Source organism: Canis lupus, chromosome 30, assembly GCF_003254725.2.
Source record: "Canis lupus dingo isolate Sandy chromosome 30, ASM325472v2, whole genome shotgun sequence".
NCBI lineage: Eukaryota > Metazoa > Chordata > Mammalia > Carnivora > Canidae > Canis > Canis lupus.
In genome coordinates this window covers 16,447,783-16,469,029 of record NC_064272.1, presented here as the reverse complement: position 1 = coordinate 16,469,029, position 21,247 = coordinate 16,447,783, and the positions used below count along the sequence as shown (strand labels likewise).

At 35.2% G+C, this 21,247-nt stretch overlaps 1 protein-coding gene across 10 annotated transcripts in view; it reads left to right on the top strand.

Annotated features, from left to right (window-relative positions):
• The window catches only part of GABPB1 (GA binding protein transcription factor subunit beta 1), a 64,262-nt gene extending 43,217 nt beyond the window's left edge, over positions 1-21,045 (top strand). For 4 of the 10 annotated variants that reach the window (XM_035708776.2, XM_025472816.3, XM_035708775.2 and 1 more), the window contains 5 exons: positions 1,417-1,564; positions 1,906-2,019; positions 9,900-10,085; positions 13,151-13,266; positions 19,537-21,045. In XM_035708776.2, coding sequence (XP_035564669.1) covers positions 1,417-1,564; positions 1,906-2,019; positions 9,900-10,085; positions 13,151-13,266; positions 19,537-19,689 — 717 coding nt within the window. In that variant the 3' untranslated portion in view covers positions 19,690-21,045. Of the gene's footprint in view, positions 1-1,416; positions 1,565-1,905; positions 2,020-9,899; positions 10,086-13,150; positions 13,286-19,536 lie in introns of all 10 variants that reach the window. The other 6 variants (XM_049104143.1, XM_025472820.3, XM_025472819.3 and 3 more) reach the window with 5 other exon arrangements.
• The last annotated feature ends 202 nt before the right edge of the window (positions 21,046-21,247 follow it).

Genomic DNA, 21,247 nt, shown 5'->3' with positions numbered 1-21,247 from the left:
TCTTTCACTTTCTCTTTTGTTTGTTACTGTTCATTATTCTGATTGTAAGACCATAGTCTTACATATAACATTAGAAGATTAGATAAGGTGATTACTTTCTGTGTTTTTAAGTTCCTGAATTCCCCTTCCAGACATCTTATTCTATTAATTATTTTTGTTGCATTTTTGGATACAATACAGTTTTTCAAAGTCTGTTAAACTTCCACTAAAATTTTTCTCTAGCAGCTATAACAGCATCCCCTGAGTGAGGGATACAGTCTCTATCACTCTGATTGGTTTATTTTTTGTCATCCTCAAAAAAATCTGTTTGGAAGCAGTTATTTATGGCTTTTGGGCTATTTTATTTTATTGTACTTACTTGAGAGTGAGTGAGCGAGCATGAGTGAGGGAGAGGGGCAGAGGGAGAAGTAGGCTCTCTGCTGAGCAGGGAGTCCAATGCAAGGCTTGATCCCAGGACTCCAGGATCATGACCTGAACCGAAGGCAGATGCTTAACTGACTGAGTTATTCAGGTGCTCCAGTTATTAATTTTTTTTTTTAAGATTTATTCATTTGAGCGGGGAGGGACAGATGGAGAGGGAGAGAGAGTCTTAAGCAGAATCTGCACTGAGCAGAGAGCCCCACACAGGCCTTGACCTCACGACCCTGAGATGACCTGTGCCAAAGCCAAGAGTCAGATGCTTAACTGACTCTGCCACCTAGGCACCCCTGGGCAAATTTTTCTAATAACCAATACAGCTTTCTTTTCTTCAGCTACACAACATTGATATAAATTATCTTCTTTACTCACTGCTTCTTGCCTATCTTTTGTTCTCCTCAGTAGAACTCTTCTTTAAGATCATCTGACTCTACTGAATTTCAGCTAGTTACTTAAAAGATTTTTGTGATGCTTCTTGCAATTCTTTTACTCCTAGGAGTGTAATTTGGGGGTCAGGGTTGAAGATGGAGAACAATTAATTGGGAAGGACATGCTTTATATGTATAATGATACATATTGGTGAATATAGTAGAGGTAATATTTAAGTAATTTGATTTGATTTCATTTTATTTTATTTTTTTATTTTTTATTTTTATTTCTTTTTCTTTTTCTTTTTAGTAATTTGATTTCTTAAATCAAAATATAGGGCACAGGGCAGCAAAATATCTTTCAGCTGTGTTCTATAAAAGCCTTCCAGGTATCCAATTCTCTTCTCATGGAATTTTGCTGCTTTATCTAGTAGGAGAATTAGGATGTAAATTCCTATCTGTGATTTACCACAGCTCTCTCAGTAGACCTTATTCAAAGATTTCCATTTGTACTATATGATTCTTCTGAAGTTTTAGAATTTCCTTTATGTTTATGTTTGCACTACATTGAGAATCTATGCTATATGTTCCTGATGTAGTTCTCTAAACATTGTGTTGATTTGTGCCCTAGATTGCTATGCAGAATCAAATCAACACCAACCCAGAGAGTCCGGACACTGTGACGATACATGCCGCCACACCACAGTTCATCATTGGACCTGGAGGGGTGGTGAACCTAACAGGTCTGGTATCTTCAGAAAATTCATCCAAGGCAACAGGTATTGAGATGCATATAGGATAGCTGTTGGGACTTTATGCTTTAGTAGGTATTCCTCCTTTTAAGAAAGGACTGTTGGAGAATGAGGGTAAGATTATATCCATCACCTTGGTTTTCTTTGATTTTGGCAAAAACCAATTTTTATGAGACATAAGAATTTAAAGAAAGGTGATATTGCAAAATATGCTGCAATATTATCTTTCAAAAACTAATCCAAGCTTGTTTTTCATAAAACAATTATCCAACTTCATTTAAGAGTTGAATAAAGTAAAATAGAATATCAGAAAAATGCATTAGATTAAGCTCCTTTAAAGTTTAAAACCATCTTCTCTTTTCTCATAGATGAAACAGGTGTATCTGCTGTTCAATTTGGAAACTCCTCTACATCAGTATTAGCTACATTAGCTGCCTTAGCTGAAGCATCTGCTCCGCTGTCCAATTCTTCAGAAACTCCAGGTTAGAGAAACAAGTCAAATGTGCACATTAAAAGTTGGAGACTCAAATCTTTACAGAGGCTAGGAAGGTAATATAAACGGCTTAAGTGAGCAGATTTGAGATGATGGCCATCTGAAGACAGGGGGCCGGGCATCTGCTATCTAGCTCTAGCTGGTTATAGTCCTATGCACAGTGTTGCCAGATTACGTTTTTCACTGGAAGCTGAGAATCTGGATTTTAAAAGAATATTTAATCTTGTCAGCTAATTAAAATTTGATTAAAATTAAAAACTTGTGTGGTTCACAGAAAAACCTGTCTCTGTATCCAGTTGGCCTTTGTTTTTACTAGTCTGTGACTCTTTGTATAAAGTAGATAAGTGTACATATATGGACTTGCTGTCTCTTTCATAATTTTTAATTTTTGTCAGTTGTATTAGAATGACACAGAATCTTACTGACAGAACTAGGAAGTAGCATGCCAGCACCACCATTAAAGCATAACCTGATGGTGAGCGATGATAAACAGTAATAGCTAGTTTAGACAAGGGTTTACTTTTAGACGTAAGCAAAATAGTTCTTGCTATAATTAATAAATAAGTAAATGTCTTTTTAATTAGGGAATTTAAAAAATTTCACAAAATTATTCTTCTCACTGTAGCTTAGGCCATTATTGGATCAGTTCTCATAAAAGAATACTTTGTTATCATTCAGTATTTAAATTTGTGTTTTTTTTTCAAATTGTGACCCATAACAACAGTAATGACAACAGGTCATTGAGTGCTTACTCGTGTGCTGTGCCCTATGGTAGATGTATTACTTATGATCTCACTGAATCCTCACCAAAAAACTTGAAGATATCTGTTACTGGATTTGACTCCTTAAGGTGCCCGTGACTGAAACACGTTTTTTTCAGGGGGAAGACTATACCTATCTCACTTTACTCTCTCTCTCTCTTCCCTTTACTAACTAGCAATAATAAACATTTATCTATTCTCCAGCTTCTGGAGAATTATAATCAATGTTTGAATCTAAGCCTTTATACATATATAATGTATATATATATTATGCCTTTATATATAAAAAAATATATATTTTAAAGATTTTATTTATTTACTCATGAGAGACACAGAAAGGCAGAGACATAGGCAGAGAGAGAAGCAGGCTTCCTCCAGAAAGCCTGATGTGGAACTCAGTCCCAGGACCCCGGAATCACAACCTGAGCCAAAGGCAGATACTCCACCACTGGCAACTTTGAGGGTTGCCAGATTTTTTAGAATTACTTTCGGCTATTAGCAGTTATGTGCATCATCATATTGGATGTGCTGCTTTTATAACCTGTGCCTGGGTCTCTTTAGCATCTTTGTCATTGCATAAGCATAGCAAAGAAAATGAATTTCATTGGTGGTTTCTATTTGATTAAACTTTTTTTTTTTTGTCTTTAATGCAAGTATATATTTCTGAAAATTAAGCAAATTTTCTTGAAGGTCATCTGAAATTTTGACATTTAGATGTTTGGCTCTGTGAATTAGTCATACCAACTTCTCTAACTTTTACTTTTGAAAATGTTACATATGGTCTAGTCTGAGAGATTGGGAATTTCAGTTGACTCTTATCACATGTGATTTACAGTCTTTTGTGAGTGCAGTAATTTTTAATTTCAATGCTATGTCATAGTGGAATCTTTTTGGAGCTTGAATTAAGTTAAAGTTCAGGTGAGTACATTGCCACCAGTGTAAATAACTCAGCTGAGTTGTGTAATCAGATAAAGAAATAGCTTCTCATGGCTCAATTTCCACATGCTCAGGCTAATTATTTTTCTGCTTCATGGCTGTTCAGTTTCTTTTTCTTTTCTTTTTTTTTTTTAAGATTTTATTTAGTTATTCATGGGAGACAGAGAGAGAGAGAGAGAGAGAGAGAGAGAGGCAGAGATATAGGCAGAGTGAGAAGCGGGCTCCGTGCAGGGAGCCCGATGTGGGACTCAGTCCCGGGACTCCAGGATCACACCCTGAGCCAAAGGCAGATGCTCAACCACTGAGCCACCCAGGCATCCCTACTGTTCAGTTTCTTTTAACATTAGTTGTCAGGCTCATTCTGAGTTTAGAAAATGTGTATATTTTTTCAAGGACATCTTAGGATCTGGGAAATAAAATAGTACTCTCATTTTATATATGACGAAGCTGAGATTTATGAGGTTAAATATAGATATTTTTTAAAAATTTTTATTTATTTATGATAGTCACAGAGAGAGAGAGAGAGAGGCAGAGACACAGGCAGAGAGAGAAGCAGGCTCCATGCACTGGGAGCCCCATGTGGGATTCGATCCCGGGTCTCCAGGATCGAGCCCTGGGCCAAAGGCAGGCGCCAAACCGCTGCGCCACCCAGGGATCCCCGAGATTTATGAGGTTAAATAATTTTACTCAAAGTAGCATGGCCAGTAAGTGATGAAAGGAGTTTTGTGCCCAAGGTCTGATTGATTCCCAAGTTGTGTGACTGTGACCACTATAATATACTGCAGTTTCTTGGTGATCAGTGGACTGATCTCTTCCACAATGTTTATCATTTGGTTTGTGATAGGAATAGCTATTTGTGTAATTATCATTTTGTCCTGTATCAAACAAAAGCACCGCTATTCTTGCCCTTACTCCTGAGGTGTGTCTGTTGAAGCAGTCTGTTGAAACAAATGTTTTGTTCCTATGTCCTCCTTTAATGGATAGGATATAGGGATTTAGGTAGATGAGAACTCATTCCAGTTCATTCCATTTTCAAAGTTATACCAAGATGAAGATACAGAAAAGTAAACAAATTTTCTTTGGGAGTTTGCAGCTGTCTTTTTCCTCATAAGGAGAACCACCACTGTGTAGTACAGTCTTTACTAATGAGCAGAGGCAGTTACCGTTATCCTGTCTTTCTACTAAAGCTTACAGGCCACCCTGTTACAAGTAATTTTCTCTTTGAAAAATCAAAAATCCAGACAATGCATACTTTACTCCCTTTTTTTCCTTAAAACTAAAGAAAGATGTACAAACAGTAAAAATTCATGGAGGGTTAAATCATGTTTTGGGTTAAAGGAATAGCTCAGAACTGTTCTTGTGCTAAAATTTCCACTTACTGTTTATAAACAGCTATTCATTTATAATGAGAAAATTATTATTTATTCATTCATTGAACAGATTTTTGTTGAACATCTCTTATGACCTGGTTACTCTGCTTGGTGCTAGAGAGAAAAATGGTAAACAATCAGATACAATCCCAGCTCTTGTGGAACATGTAGTCTTTTGGTAAAACGAGATGTTCAGCAGTTACTCACCCAGGTGAGTAACTGTGATTAGTGCTACCTATACAGAAGGCAGGATATTCACCTAGTCTGGTGGGTCAGAGAATCTTCCTAGAGGAAGAAACAATTTAATTAAAGATTAAATAGGAATTAGTAGAACAAACATTGGGGGAAGAACATTTGAAGAAGAGGGACGTATGGAAATCTTTTGAGGTCAGGAAGAGCTTGTCCTTTCACGGCACTTCAGAGGCCAGTGTGGCGTTGCCCATGAAAAAGTTAACTCATGGTGGTTGAAGGTAAGATTATGAAGGACTTTGAAAATGATTACTTTGAGAGGCTCTGAAAGGGAGTTCAGTTAGGAGTCTAATGCAGTCAACTCGGAAGGAGATGGTGGGAGCATGGATTAGGATTTGGCAAAGAGATAAGAAGTGAATAAATTTGAGGATCATTTGGGATATAGAATTGGAAGTTATAATTGATTAGATATAGGCCATACATCCGTAGTGTAGTTTGATCCTTTTTAAGTAAACTCTTTAATAAAACAATATTTTTTTGGAGCAACCCTGTTGGGACCCCTCTCACTTCTGAGAGCTTTCTCTCTATCTTTACTTAATAAAGTTCTGTTCCTTTTCTCACTCTCCTGTGTCCGCGAGATTCATTCTTCGACTCCGTGAGACAAGAACCAAGCTCTCCCATATCCGAGGGGAAAGATAACCTGGTTTGACAATAGCAAGGCTCGGGTATCCTGTGAGTCTTCTTCAGCATATGAAAGTCCTTTTGGAACTTCCCTTCCTTTTACTATCCCCAACCCCAAAGTGTATAATCAGTCAGTTGCTCCTCACAATTCTGGGTCAACAGCTCTTTCTACTCATGGGTCCTATCCTCCTGCTTTGATAAAACCACCATTTTGCACCAAACAACAACAACATTTTTTGGCTGTAGCCTGAAGTCTTATATTTATTTTGCTTTGCTTAATCTTATTCTTTTTTATGGCTCAGCTATATAATCGCTTGATTAAATAGACATCTGTGACCACTCTTCTTTTTAACTTTAGAGCAACTTCTGTTAATTAGGTGTTTTTCCAGAGGAGTAAGGCACCTGGTGGTGGTTTCCCCCCTTTCTTCTAATAGTGAAATTTGAATTACACATTAGGTCCCCTCTACACATTGCTTTTCTGCTCTTTCTAAGCTAGATCAGTAAAAGTGAATTGACTTTAAGGGAGAAGTTACTGGACTTCATAAGATTGTCTTGGTTTTACTTTTTTGTTTTTAATTTCAAGTTCAGTTGTAGGCCCAATATCTTTGAAATGTTTTCAGTGAACACAGTTTCTAGCATTGAAACATTTATATGTAGACTTTTCAATCCTCAAATCATTTTAAAGATAGTTTTTCCTCTGTATTATTTGAATTTTATGGCATTATAAAAAACAATAATCTCTTGTTGAACAGAGATTTCAGGTATTCTCAACAACCCTGTAGGCTATACGGGCTCTCTTTATATATTACAATCTAACTTTTGATTTCGATCAATGAATATTACACTTATTTTTTTATCCAGGGGTTTTACAGTTAGGTGTGTGTGTGTGTGTGTGTGTGTGTGTGTTTTAAATAACACTCTTTTTAAAGTTTTTAGGTTTTTTATTATGTGTTTCAACATTTCACTGTTGGGCTGTTCTTAGGGTTTCTGGGGGACGCTGTCTTCTTACATAATTGGTTTCCTTATAATTTTTCTCAAATTCCTTACCGTAGCACAACTTAAAAAGAAAACTTTTTAGATGAAAGGGAGGAACTCTATTATTTTAATGATAGTCATTGGGAATAGTGCAAAGATGAAAGTTCTTGAGTTACTGCTTGATTGTGTGTGATCTCAGAAATGCCTTACATATGATTATGCTTTAAAGTACTACTTGTAGTTAGCATTCAACCAGAGTGAACACTTCTTTTTCATATGGATATTTTTAAGAAAAATCAAAGCAATGGTTCATGTGTTTGAAAACCTTAGTAGTTCTGTTGAATTTATTACTATTTTATGCCCTACATTTCATTTTATAATCATCTTCCTGAAATTTTCATAAGTGCTTGGTGATAAAGCCTAATTATAGTTTAAGAGAAACAAAAATGAGAGAACTCAAAACATAAAGGTTTTTTTGAATTTTTAGTATTCTCTTTTGTAGTTTGTACTGTGACCCTTGATTACCACATAACAGAATCACAGGGTTGCAGCCAGGTCTGTTACCATACCATGAGTACATCTTTGAGAACTAGGGTCTCAATACTTTTATAACAAAGGAGTTCATTGATACCTACGATGTTCTACTGGGAGTTGGCATCAATTTAGCATGTTTCAGAGCCCCTGTGCTGGTAGGAAACATGACTCAGGAGAGAATGTGTTTTTAATTGCACTTTTGTAAAGTTTTGCCTCAAATAATCCATGGGAAAAAACCCTATCATTTGGAAATAGTTTTTTATGTAATTTCTTTTTTTCAGAATTATATTGAATTATGTTTTATAATTTATAATTATTTTTCAGAATTATATATATTGTTATATTAAAACATTTTTTTTAGAATGACAGTTTTCAAGCCCATAGAAAAAAATGGAGGATAAACTTTATACCTTTCACTTGTACTCTTATACAGCTGTTAAAATCTTGCCACACCTGCATGTACACACACAGACATGCATGCACTTTTATTATGCCAAATTATCTGAAATAAGCTGCAGATACCATGACATCTCATCCTTAAATACTTCAGCATGTATCTCCCAAGAACAAGGACAGCCTGTTACATATTCTTAGCTCCATTGTATTTCCTAAAAACATCAACATTAATTTAGTAACAGTATCTGACATGTGGTCCACATTCAAGTTTCCTCAGTTATCCCCAGAATATCCTTTATAAGTGTTTGTTTTTCATCCAGGATCTGAAGTTCAGACATTGTATTTGGTTGTGTCTTTTTTAGTTTCCCCCAGCTTAGGGTAGCCCTACCACTGCTTAGCTTGTTCTTTCTTACATTGAAATCTTTGTGAAGTCTGTGCCCATTGCATGCACAGTCATTTCATTCTGGATTCATTTGTTTCATAATAATTAGATGCAGGCCACACATTTCCAGGAAGAACACAAGTGATATTTTGTAATGTCCCATTGTATCACATCAGCAGGTACATGTCAGGCCATCCTGATAATGACCGCTTTGTGAGAGTGGTCATTGCTAGGTCTTTATAGGCACCTTTACCGCTTAGTAATCTTTGCTGTGTGATACTTTGAAAATATATGAATATCTTGTTTCTTGAAACATTTCAGTGGTTTTAACATCCACTGGTGACCCTTGCTTGAATCAATTATTACATTGGAGGTTACAGTGATATTTTTCCTTATTTTGTTAATTAGATGTCATTCTTCTATCAAGATGATCTTTACTCCTTCCCCTTTTCTCTCCTTTTTCACTAAGTATTATTATGGACAAATGGATTTTTGAAGATTCATTGTGTTATAATCCATTATTGTCATTATTCCTTTTGCTGCTTCTTTATTGACGTGTAATAAGCATACAGAAAAGTGCATAGATCGTCAATGTATAGTGTAATAAATTATCTCAGAGTGGTTACTCTTGTATAATCACTGCTTAGTTTATAAATGGGAAGAAGGCAATATATATTTTGTATCTGATTTATATCAGTGAGCATGGTTTTTGTCAGATTTATCTATGTTTTGCATTTAGTCGTTTTAATTGCTGGGTAGTATTCCATTGTATTAATCTACCAGTCTGTTTATCCCTCTTCTTTTGATGGATATCCGGTGGTTTCAAGTTTCTTATTATCATGAGTGTAGCTGCTGGGAATGTTCCTGTCCATAGGTCTTTTGGGATCAGTATTGCCTGTGGATTGCACAGGATTGCTTGTGGGAAAGGATTTTGGTAGTATTAAATTGTGATTTCTTTACCCAGGTGAAGCCAGGGGTGCCGTTTTCAGCTGCCAGAATCCTCTCTGGGCCTCTTACAAGATATTAACATTCTTTGGATTTTATTTATATGAATTTTAATATATTATTCACTGTCATTACAGTACTTGACCTGTGTGCCACTTGCTATCAAGGCAACCCCTTTCTCACATAATCCAAAAAGGGAATACTGTTTATTCTGTTTACTTGAAAAATATAGATTTTTGTGTTTCAATGAACATGGAAATGCATTCAACTCATGTAAATATAGGCAAATAACTCATGTAAATATAAATGGAGTACAACCACATACAAAATTCTCTTTTGGATCATAAAATTTTATTAAGCAGGTATAACCTGTGTTATATCTATGACCTTAGGAGATTATATAAATTTTGTACCTCATATAAACAATATAAATATTGTTTATTTAAATATATGCATGTGTAGTTAAATATACACCTGTGTAGTCACAACTCAGTTAATTATAAATTGTGGGACTTGTAGTCCATTATCTATATAGATATATACAGCATCACGGAAGAGTGGATTTAATAAAAACCATGTAAAAGCTTTTCTGTGTCAGAACAAAACAGGGAAAGCAAAAGTAGCAAAGCAAAAATGAACTAGTCATATTTATTTTTATGTATGTTCACTGATTTTTACTTTTTTTTTTTTTTTTTTCCAGTAGTGGCTACGGAGGAGGTAGTTACTGCAGAATCTGTCGATGGTGCCATTCAACAAGTAGTTAGTTCAGGTGGTCAGCAAGTCATCACAATAGTCACAGATGGAATTCAGCTTGGAAATTTGCACTCCATTCCAACCAGTGGAATAGGTCAGCCCATCATTGTGACCATGCCAGATGGACAACAAGGTTGGTAGTAGATATGTGCATGAAGTTTGAATTTATTCTCAGTGCTTGGCATTTATTTTTGCCTTAGATTTTGTTTTTGTAATGTTTTGCAATAGATTTCATTGACTAATTTTATTTCCTTGGGTTAGTATTGAAATTAGCTTGCTTTCTCTGAGATTATCTAGGTGGAAAGAGGATTTGGTTCCCAAGTATTCTGGTTGGAAAATAAGCTTAAGTAAATAATTCAGAATCCACTTTGGACAGTAATTCCTTATGCCATTTATTGCAGTTCAGATATCATACAGTCTTTTAAAAATACCATATAAGAAAAGGCTCCTTACAAAGCATTGGGCTTAGGACTTACAGTAGGAATGTGGTAGCTACTTTTAGCAGCTTTGTTGGAAATTTTCTCATTTTTTCCCTCTTGGAAACTACTGAGAATAGAAGATAGATTAAACAAAAGACCCAGCTACATTCTCAGTGACCGTAAAAGGCTGAGAAAACCATAAAATTCCCTATTTTAGGTGCTGCCAAAAACATCTAAGACCATTAGAGCCAGGGCAAGAGAACCCTCATGAAAACTCAACAGTGGTGCATCAAGAAAAGAGAAGAGATTGAGCTCAAAGATTAGCAATAAATACACAGCAAGACAGGGCCCACTCTGCATTGGAGTACTATCCGTAGGTCTGAGGTAGGGTTAGGGCATGGATGCTGGAGGAAGAAGGAGAAGGTGCAGAAAATTCCTATCTGAGCTAGCATTGCCTTGTACCCAGTGCCCCCCTCCAACACACAAAATGTGTATGCACACCTATAACCTTTTAGAAAATGATTAGGATTACAGAGACTGTGCACCTTTATGGCCAGTGAAGGAATTGGGGAAGGGAAGGGCTAGAGCTAGAAGTTCTAAACCAGGTTTGGCTTAGAGTGACAGAGGAGTTATGGCTCTATAGAGCGGCCAGGTCTCAGGAAAAAGTTGCTTTAGCAGAAGAAGAGGAACCCCTTACCTGTGAAAACTGGGAAGCCATTCTCTTCTGTTTTGCAGAAATCTGCTGATGGCTCATACAAGATTTGGGTCAGGCCCAGATGCTTTCACAAAGCTTCAAAGAAATAATTCTTTTTTTTTTTTTCCCCCAAAGAACTAATTATATAGAAATAAGAAAACTTGCAGTTTATATCAAGCATATAATGTTTCTAAAAACTGACATTATACAGACTAATCTCATCCCATGAACAAATGGAAAGAAATGCCATGTTTTTGGATGAGAGGATTCACTATCATAAAGCTCTCTATTCTTCCTGAGTTAATTTATAAATGTAACATGCCATGCAAAAAAAAAGTCTATTTTAGTTTGCTAGGGCTGCCACAACAAAATACCACAGACTGAACGACTACAGAAATTTATTTTCTCACAGTGCTGGAGTTTTGAAGTCCAAGATCAAGGTGTTGGCAAGTTTGGTTTCTTCTGAGGCCTTTGTCCTTGGCTTGCGGATGGCTGCCTCCTCGCTGTATCCTTGTGTGGTCGTCCCTCAGTCTGCTAGTGTTGTCTGTGTCTTGATCTCTGCTTCTCAAAAGCACACCAGTCTTACTGGGTTAGGGCTCACTCACTTGACCTTATTCTACCTTATTTACCTCATTAAAGGCCCGATATCCAAATACAGTCATGTTGTGGTATTGGGGGTTAGGACTTAAGTCTTGAGTTTCGAGGACACAGTTCAACCCATAACAGAGACTAACAAGGTTTTTCCTGGAACTAGTCAAATTGATCCTGAAGTTTGTATTAATAGGAGGAGAAGGGAAGAAGAATAAGGGAACTTAATGAGAGGCGCTTACTAAATATTAAAGTAAACTTTTGAAGGCTCCATAATTAAAAAATGCGTAACTGACATGTGAATGAATATATACAGTCTCTGCAGGCAGTCCAATGAAGCAGATGTAAGGTTCTCAATTCTTCTTGCATTAATTTAGAAGTATAATGTAAAGTTACATTTAAGTTAGAGGTTAAAAAAAACACTTTAATTCTCAATATTAGTAATGTTTTAAATTACAATGTACTAAATAGTTTACTTTTTTCCATTTCTGTATACATTGACAAATGACAGAGTTTTTAATATGTTGACAAAAAACTTTAAAGACTGTAACACAATTGTAACTTTCCCCATGGATTATTTTATTATTTATTTATTTATTTATTTATTTATTTATTTATTTTTAAAGATTTTATTTATTTATTCACGATAGACATAGAGAGAGAGAGAGAGGCAGAGACACAGGCAGAAGGAGAAGCAGGCTCCATGCCGGGAGCCTGACGCAGGACTTGATCCCTGGACTCCAGGATCGCGCCCTGGGCCAAAGGCAGGCGCTAAACTGCTGAGCCACCCAGGGATGCCCTCCCCATGGATTATTATAATTGCTTTGCAGTTCCAGCTCTCACAGTCATCTCTATGGTCCCCCACTGCCTGCTGCAGAGCAAGGACAGCCTCTCTCTCTCTCTATGTATATATATATTAACATCTGTATAAAGAAATACTAAAACTTAGGGACAAAGTCCGACAACCCAAAAGAAAAACAAGCAACACTTATAAACCGACAACATTCATAATACTGTATCCACACAGTGGAATATTATGTAGCTAAAGAAAAGCAGGCTCTGTATGTACTGATGAAAGATACCCTAGATACATGGATTGAAGAAAGCAGAGGCACAGCAGTGTCTCTATTGTTTGTATGAATGTTGCCTTTTGTAGAAGACAGAAAAATGAGAATGTATATTCATGTTTGTTTTTATATAAATTAACACAACAATAACAAGAAACCAATAAAAGTGACTCCATGCTTATTGGTTTGATTTTTAGCTGTATGATGAATAGATTATCTGTAGAATTTTTAAAAAATAAATAGGTACTTTAAATAAATAGTGTTCATTTTTAATGAAGAAGGAGAAGGACATGCTCATAAAACAAATTAATGCTTTGAAACTATTGGGACATGTTTCTTTTAGATGAGTTACATCAACAATGTCACAACTAGTTTTATTTTTACTAAACTTATCTGAAAATGAAGTAATGTATACATTTTTTTATTTTAGTATTAACAGTACCAGCAACGGACATTGCTGAAGAAACTGTTATAAGTGAAGAACCACCAGCTAAGAGACAATGTATCGAAATAATTGAAAACCGGGTGGAATCTGCAGAAATAGAAGTAAGGAGTCTTTTACCCGGTGTGTTTTGCTGCAGTCATCCAAAATAAATTCACTTTGCTTTTCTATATATATTTTTGGTCTTTTATATTTATTACTTACTGACAGTGCTGTTTTGATACAGAATGAAAGTACGTAGTATTATTTTGTCTAATTATTTGCTTATACATATAGCAAGCCCTCAATAAATAAATATTGAATGAATGAATGAATGAGTGAAGAATTTGTTTATAACAAAGTCTGTCATTGTGATAACATTGTAATGAATTTGGTTCTTGCACTCCATCCTTTATTTTCTGTTTAATTTACATGTATCATTCTCACAAGTCACTAAAGGAAATGTCACAGTGTTTTGACAAAAAACATTCTTTTCTTTCAAAAGTCAAATGCAAAACGCCTATGTGGGCTGGAGGATCCTTTTAAAAAGGTTGATGTTTGTTCACTAGGTTATTTTTTAAAAAGCCATAAATAACTACTTATTTCACTGTTAAATTCTTTAATAAGGAATTTAAGTTGAGACTAGCAGTTGATAGGATTCAGCTTTTTTCTCCCTCTACCCAAACTAGTTTGGAAGTGGAACCAAACTATAGTGCCTCACAGGTTTTTTTCTTACATGACTGTAAATAAAACTGTTACCTGAATTTGATATTCACTCATATAAGTAAAAATAAATTTATTCTGGAATAACTTTGAAAGATCAATTGTAGTGTAAAGAACCCTGGACTTGAATGAGCTGGATTCAAATTCCACCTTTTGCCTCTATTAGCTTTGAGGCAAGTTATCTTACCTTTCTGAATACCGTTTTTATTTTCTCTCAGATTGGAGTTTTTGGATAACAATATCTGCATTTTGGAGATTTTATTAGAATTTTAAAAGTCAGCATACTCATTATGCACATATTCCAAATATCTGATACATGTAACCAGTAAATGTTGCTGAATATCTTAAATAATAATATTAGTGAACATCTAAGAATTCTTATGTGTCTTGTTTCATAGAAAAGAGGATTTTTTTTTAAAAAGTCACTAAAAAGCAACATAATTCTGATTGAGGACAACTAGAATATATTTTTGCTCCAGGTCATTTAAATGTAATGCTGGCACATCTTTAAGCCAATCACAAAGAATATATTATTGAGTTTAGCAAGAATCCAATTCATGGCTTAACCAGAGTGTTTGGTAAAAAGTATGACTTTAATTATTGAGGATACGTTGTTTTGTTTCTTCAAAATTTAAAATGATATTCAGTACACAGAAGTTCTTGTATTCCATTGAACAGTATCAACATAATTATTATTTAGTAATTTTTTAAAAAAGATTTTATTGATTTATTAGAGAGAGAGAGAGCATACAAGCAGTGGAGAGGAGCAGAGTGAGAAGGAGAAGCAGACTCCCTGCAGAACAGGGAGCCTGCTGCAGGGCTCGGTCCCAGGACCCTGGGATCATGACCTGAGCTGAAGAAAGACACTTAACCAACTGAGCCACCCAAGTGCCCTTTAGTAATCTTTTAAGTGTGTTTTTTTTTTTTTTTTTTTTTTTTGGTGTCAGATGATCTTTTCTGGTGCATAAGGTGAAAAGTTTGTCATGTACTTTGCTTTAACTATTTTTTTTGCTTTATTAAATAAAACATTTTTAAATTACTTGAATTCTTATTAAACATAAACTTACTAAATTCAACAAATTATATATTTCAAACAATGATTGTGCAGCCTGTACCTTTGTTTACCTAATAACCTGTAAGAGTTCCTGTTTTCCTCAAAGTTCAACCTGATTCCCCTCTTAGTCTTTCAGAGACCAGGGAGAATTATTGCAGGTAACAGGAAGGTATGAATTGAGGTATACAAATTAACTAGAACCAAGGATAGAACTTCAGGGAGATGGAGTCTTAGCTTGGTTTAAAGAAGTGGGGTTTTCTGTTTTGAATAATTAGAGCTTTCGGGTAATGGAAATCTTATTCTCCATTACGGAAAATGTTCAAGCCAAAGTTGTGTGATCTCTCTAGAGCTTTTACAGAGAGACCCTTGAAGCATGCAGTAAGTATAGATGGTGTAGGTGGGCGGGGGGTATAGAATGAAGAGAGGCCTCCCATGTTTTCATCAAACCAGATAATCCTTTCCTTATAATATGTGGAGTGGCTCTTCTGAACTTATTTTCATAGATGACCAATGGAGTTGTCTTGGACTCCCAAGACTTCTTTTTCTAAGTGACAGTGTAACCATTAACCTAAAAAAGTTTTCTCATGGGCAGTGGTTCTCAACTGGGGCACTTTTGACCCCAGGGGACATTTGGCATTGTCTGGAGACATTTTGGGTTGTCACAACTAGAGGCATGCCACTGACCTCCAGAGGATAGAGGCTGGACATACTGCTAAACATCCTACAATGGACAGGACAGCCCCCACAGTAAAGAATTATCTGTTCCAAAAATATCCAAAATTGAGACTGAGGAACTCTGCTCTACAGGAATTAAAAAATTAACTCATTATACAGAATCTAACATGTGTGAGTTTTCTCTGTATGTTTGCGTCCGCAACTACCAAAGTGACTGTTTATAAGTGTTAAGATTTTATATTTACAGTTTCCTAACTGACATGGAGAGGTTTATTAATCTCTACAAAATTGGTTTAAAATGTAGAAAATGTATTATAAATGCTGAAGCTTTTATATCTGCATTATAGCAATATAACAAATGAAATTGATTTGTTTTTTGAAGGGGAGGTATGATTAAGACACCAAATTGCAATAATGTATATCACCCCCTTGATATTACTGCATTAAAGATATTTTTGGAAGAAGTGTGCTATGTATGGAATCAATGAATTCTTTTGTAATGTGGGAGGAAGGAAATATAAGTGCATTAGGAGTAACAGATTTTTTTCTATTTAGTTGTATGAATTCAGAAAATACCATTGCTTTTTCTTTGCGAGGGGAGTTAGAGATGAATGTTTGTTAGCAAGTTTATTTTTAATGAAATACTGGTGTCTTCTAACCAGTGATAGATTGAGAATCCTTAGTGTTCTTTTAAAAATTGTTTTCTGTAAATTTTTCATAATGTTTTATTTGATGCAATTTTTTTCAGTCTGTTTTTCTTTTGATATTCTTTTGACCTACCAAAGTTTAAAATTTTCTATAGTCCTACCGTCTTTTTTTTAAAAAAGATAATTATTCACTTATTTGAGAAAGACAGTGAGTGAGAGAGAACACAAGAGGGAGGAGGGGCAGAAGGAGAAGCAGACTCCTTGCTGAGCAGGGAGCCCAACGTGGGGCTCCATCCCAGGACTGCAGGATCATGACCCGAGCCGAAGGCAGATGCCTAACCAACTGAGCCACCCAGGCGCCCCAGTTTCTCTCTTTTTAAACAAATATTTAATGGTTAAGACTACGGGTATATTTTATAATTTTCTAATTGTGTTATCTTGATCAGGTTATTTAACCTTTTATAAAAAGGCTTGGTTTCCCCATCAGTAACGGGGAAGAAATAACAGCACCTATTTTATCAGATTGTTGTAAAGTTTAAATAAGAACGGATGTAAAGGACTAGTATAATCATGGGCATATATAAGTGCTCATTAAGGGTTGCTATTATTATTATTTTCCAAAATTTATATTGAAGTATGGTAGAAGATAACCACTATAATGAGTTTTTGCCTTATAATAGGTAAGGTAAAAATAAATTTGAATATTAGAAAATTAAAAATGATAACACTGTTTCAAGAGAATTGCTGCTAGCTGAAGCCAAATTCAAGAATTTTGTTTGAAAAATAAAAAAGCAAACTCGAGTCTTCCCTTGCCCTTTTATTCCATTGCTTGGGTTTGAAATTGTAGTATAAGATAAATATCTTCTCTATTGTGACCAAATTGTGATTATCATCAAAATTTACTTTTTTGGAATTCTTCAGTGTTAAAGGAAAAATACGTTAGTATTACATATTAGTAAATGAAGTTATGTTTATTTACAAATGTCAAAGTCCTTTCTACTGTGCTTTTATTGCAAAAGGTCAAAGCTATAGGATTGGCATTTCTATTTAAATATAAATCTCAAGTGTCAGTCTGTGCACTATTCATGTATGAAACAACCAAATTACTGTTTATGTTAAGGAAATGTCTTGCATATGGTATATGTTCAGTAAACATTTTAACAAATAAATTTGTAAACAAAGGATCTCTGAGTAAAATAAGTGATATTTTCCACTTTTTAGAGATTTTTATTTTTTTTTTTGAAAATCAGATGGCAAGAAGATTCTCTCCCCAAACACCTATATTCTTGAGAAGTAAAAAATGTAAACACTTAAAAAAAACCTTTAGTAATGTTAACTATGCCTTCAATCTTGAGGATTAAATGTACTCAAGGAGTAGTGCTTAAGGACTTTTATCTTTCAGATTTACAGATACAGTCAAGAAATGCAGTGTAACCTGAATCTTTTATTTGGCCTAGTATGCAGAAGGGAACTGTCTTTTCATTTATATGAAGATATATTCTAATTGAAATAAAAATATGCAATAAGGAAAACAAACTGTATTTCCTGTTAGATTACCTCAGTTTGCTTTCATCTTCTGAGTAATTGTGAATCCCTTGCTGTTTCTAAATGTTAATGAATAGCTAGTATGACGAGATATCTTAGAGAATGTGTTCCAATATTTCTTACCAAATTCAAAACTTTCCTTACCAAAAGATCTTATTTCTTAACACATGTAAAATTTTAAAACACTTATGCATGGGCATGAGTACTCCAGAGGTGGCAATCTAGCTCCCGGAGAAGCAGCACCCCTCTCCTACCTTTTCCATTGGTGTGCTCAAAGTCCTCCATAGTTCACTGCCAAGGTAGTGGTGTTGATTGTTTACCTGAGGCTCGACTCCTGGGTGTCCTTTCTGACTCGTTCCTACTCGGCCATCTTGCCTGGAGTAAGGGTAAGAAGTGGGTAAAAAATGGGTAGGTAGCAGGGTAAGATGTGGGCATTTCTTAAATTGGAGATGAAGGATGCATACGTTTCTTGTACATTTTATGTAAATGGAAGACTTGGAGACTACATGTGTAATCAGTCATCCCCACATTTGGTGGATCCAGGGGAAAAATATATGTTGGATTTAGCTTTATTCCCAATATGGGGAAGGGAACAGGATCAAAGAAGGAAGGAGTATTATATTTGCTCCTCCTTGGAGACCATGTGAATAGTGAAAGGGAGGGAATCTTTTGGTGTTCACAATGGACGAGTTGAGGAAGCAGTGGAAGAGACCTCCTTACTGTCCTCTTCCCCAGTACGCCCCTCACCTTCAGTTTCCTCTGGTCAAGTGTCCTGTCCGGTGTGAATCTGGCATCTCTTAGGATCAATAATGGTCCCACCCTGAGTCCCCCACCCATCCCACTAAGAGGTCCCAGGCCTCTTAATGAAGTTGAGCTTAGGCCTGTGCAGGTTGAGCTTTTGTCCATGTACTAGAGATGTGAGAAAGGAGTCTTTGCAATTTTTTCCCTTAGGCAACTGAATAGGGGCAGAGTGAGGAGGAGAAAAGGGTGTCATTTTTATTGGACTAGACTTGTGTTTAGCTCCTACTTTATTGAGGAATTTAATACATATATTTTATATTTGTATAATTTAATGAATCACAGTAGAGAAATTAGTATTTTATTGGTTTGTAAAATAGGATAATTTAGAAAACACTAATCTAGACCAACAACACTCTTCATTTTAGAGATGAGGAATCCTGCTTGTTACCAGAGGGGAAGATAGTATTAAAAGCAGTAGTATTACAATCTCATAAACCCAGTTGTGTTATCATGGAAAAGCTATGTCGTCTGGAAGCATTGTTTTCCTCATCTGTAAAATGGGCATCATCACTGTCTTAGAGGCTTGTTATTGGAAATCACCTTATTTACTCACATGATGAGTACTCAATAAGTGTTAACTGTTTTATAATTTATTATACCTGTACATCAAAACATCACAGAGATGTGAAGAGGTAATATTTCTCTCTTAAAGCTCTTCACTAGTCTTTATCATACATATAAAAGCACAAGTCCACAATCTGGGTTCATTATGTTAATCTTATTTTTAATTAGGGAATGATTCCTTGAGGTCAGAAACTAATCTATGTCATAGCGTGGAACACAAAATTTGGAGCTTTAATTATCAGTGAATTGGTAGGGCAAGATGTCTCGCAAATATCAACAGGTGGCTACATCTAGCTCCTACAGATTTTTCTGCTTGAAGGATGCATGCTTGTATGTGTTAATCATGTATTCATGCAAAAATTGAAAAAACCTTTTTTTTTAATTAGGAGAGAGAAGCTCTTCAGAAACAGCTGGATGAAGCAAATCGAGAAGCACAAAAATACCGACAGCAGCTTCTAAAGAAAGAGCAGGAAGCAGAGGCCTACAGACAAAAATTAGAAGCTATGACTCGTCTTCAGACTAATAAAGAAGCTGTGTAGTTGAAATGAACACATAATTTGAATTTACTTTTGGTTAAGAAAGAACACAGTCTTGAACTGTACACAGCAAGGTGCAGTCGCCGGAAGCCAGGATAACAGAAGAGACTACAGATCGATGATCGGACTTAAGCCATGAGCTCTGAATTCTTGTAACATAAAACTTTACTTTAGAAGTTGTGAAATGTATTTAAAACTGAATTCTGTAAATAGTTTTTGTTTTTTTACAGTTCCAAATGAGTTATAAAGATTGTTGAAGAGATCCAAAAACACAATAAGCCACTGTTTTTGTGAATTCTTTTTGATTTTAGTATGAACCTTAATTTCTCAGACACAGAACAGTTTTAAGGGTGATCGTTGTTGATTAGACCAAACGTTATGTAATAATTATGTGGTGGACTGATGCTGGAATTACTCCTGTAGGTATAAACTTCTATATGAAGAGAAGATTTCTCCCAGGAAATCTTTGTACAGCTTTAAGTTGTCTCAGATTCTCTGAAAACATTTTTTAGAAAGCAAATTTTTATATTTGTTCAATTTCAGCTATACCCAAGTAGATTTACATGTATATGAAGCAAATATTTTTTAAAATTTCTGTTTGTACATATTCTGCATGTTTTATAATTTCAAAATGCATCACTTGCATAGGTATTTTTCCCACACAGATGATGAAAGTTAACTAGGGGAAAAAAATCCTTTTATTCGGTAGGTCATTGAAAGTTAAGTAAGCTAGCAGCTGGTTTTATTGGAATGACAATGTTCTTAGAAGGAGCAGCTTACAAGATAACTTGAATTTGCAAACTGCAAAATCTATTCTTTTTTGAAAATTTCATAGTGGGGATGTGAAACTGTATTCTGTGCCTTCCATCATGATTTCCACATGAAAGCACTTTAAGGCACTGAATTTTAAGATAATGTTTTGGAATACTCAGAGTATATGGGTTTCTGAAATATTTCATGGACTCATTTCCCCCAAGAAATTATTCTTATGGAAAAAAATGCTTTTGTATGTAGAACAAGAAATTTTGTACTACGGTGATGCTATAGATATGTCTAACATAACTTTTACTTTTCCCTGTGAAAGCTGTATGTCTGTGCTGTGACTTGCTCTCATCACAATATTGTTGAATTCCACATTAATGTATGGACATTAAACTCTGACATACTGTTCATTCTTTTTTTGTAAAACAGAACTTCAAACTCTTTTTTTCTTGCTTTGTTTTTTAATGTCTTTTTGCTTTATGAAAATGTTTAACCCTAAGACCCTTCTAGATTACCATCTGTATAAAGAAGCAATTACCCTTAAAACTGTACTCTGGCCTACTTTTCTATTTTACAATTAAATATCTTTTCCACATATGTTCAGTGTAGACTTATATTTTGACCACACATTAAAAATGTTGTTCTGTATATACAGCCATATCCCACCAGAATGAAAATATATGTTCCTCACACTGTGTCTTAAAAATCCTTGAGGTAATTTCTTGGGAATCTGCTAGCTCTTTCACTGGCATTATTATAGTTGTTAAGGTGATAAAAGGATCTGTGAATTTAGGAAGGT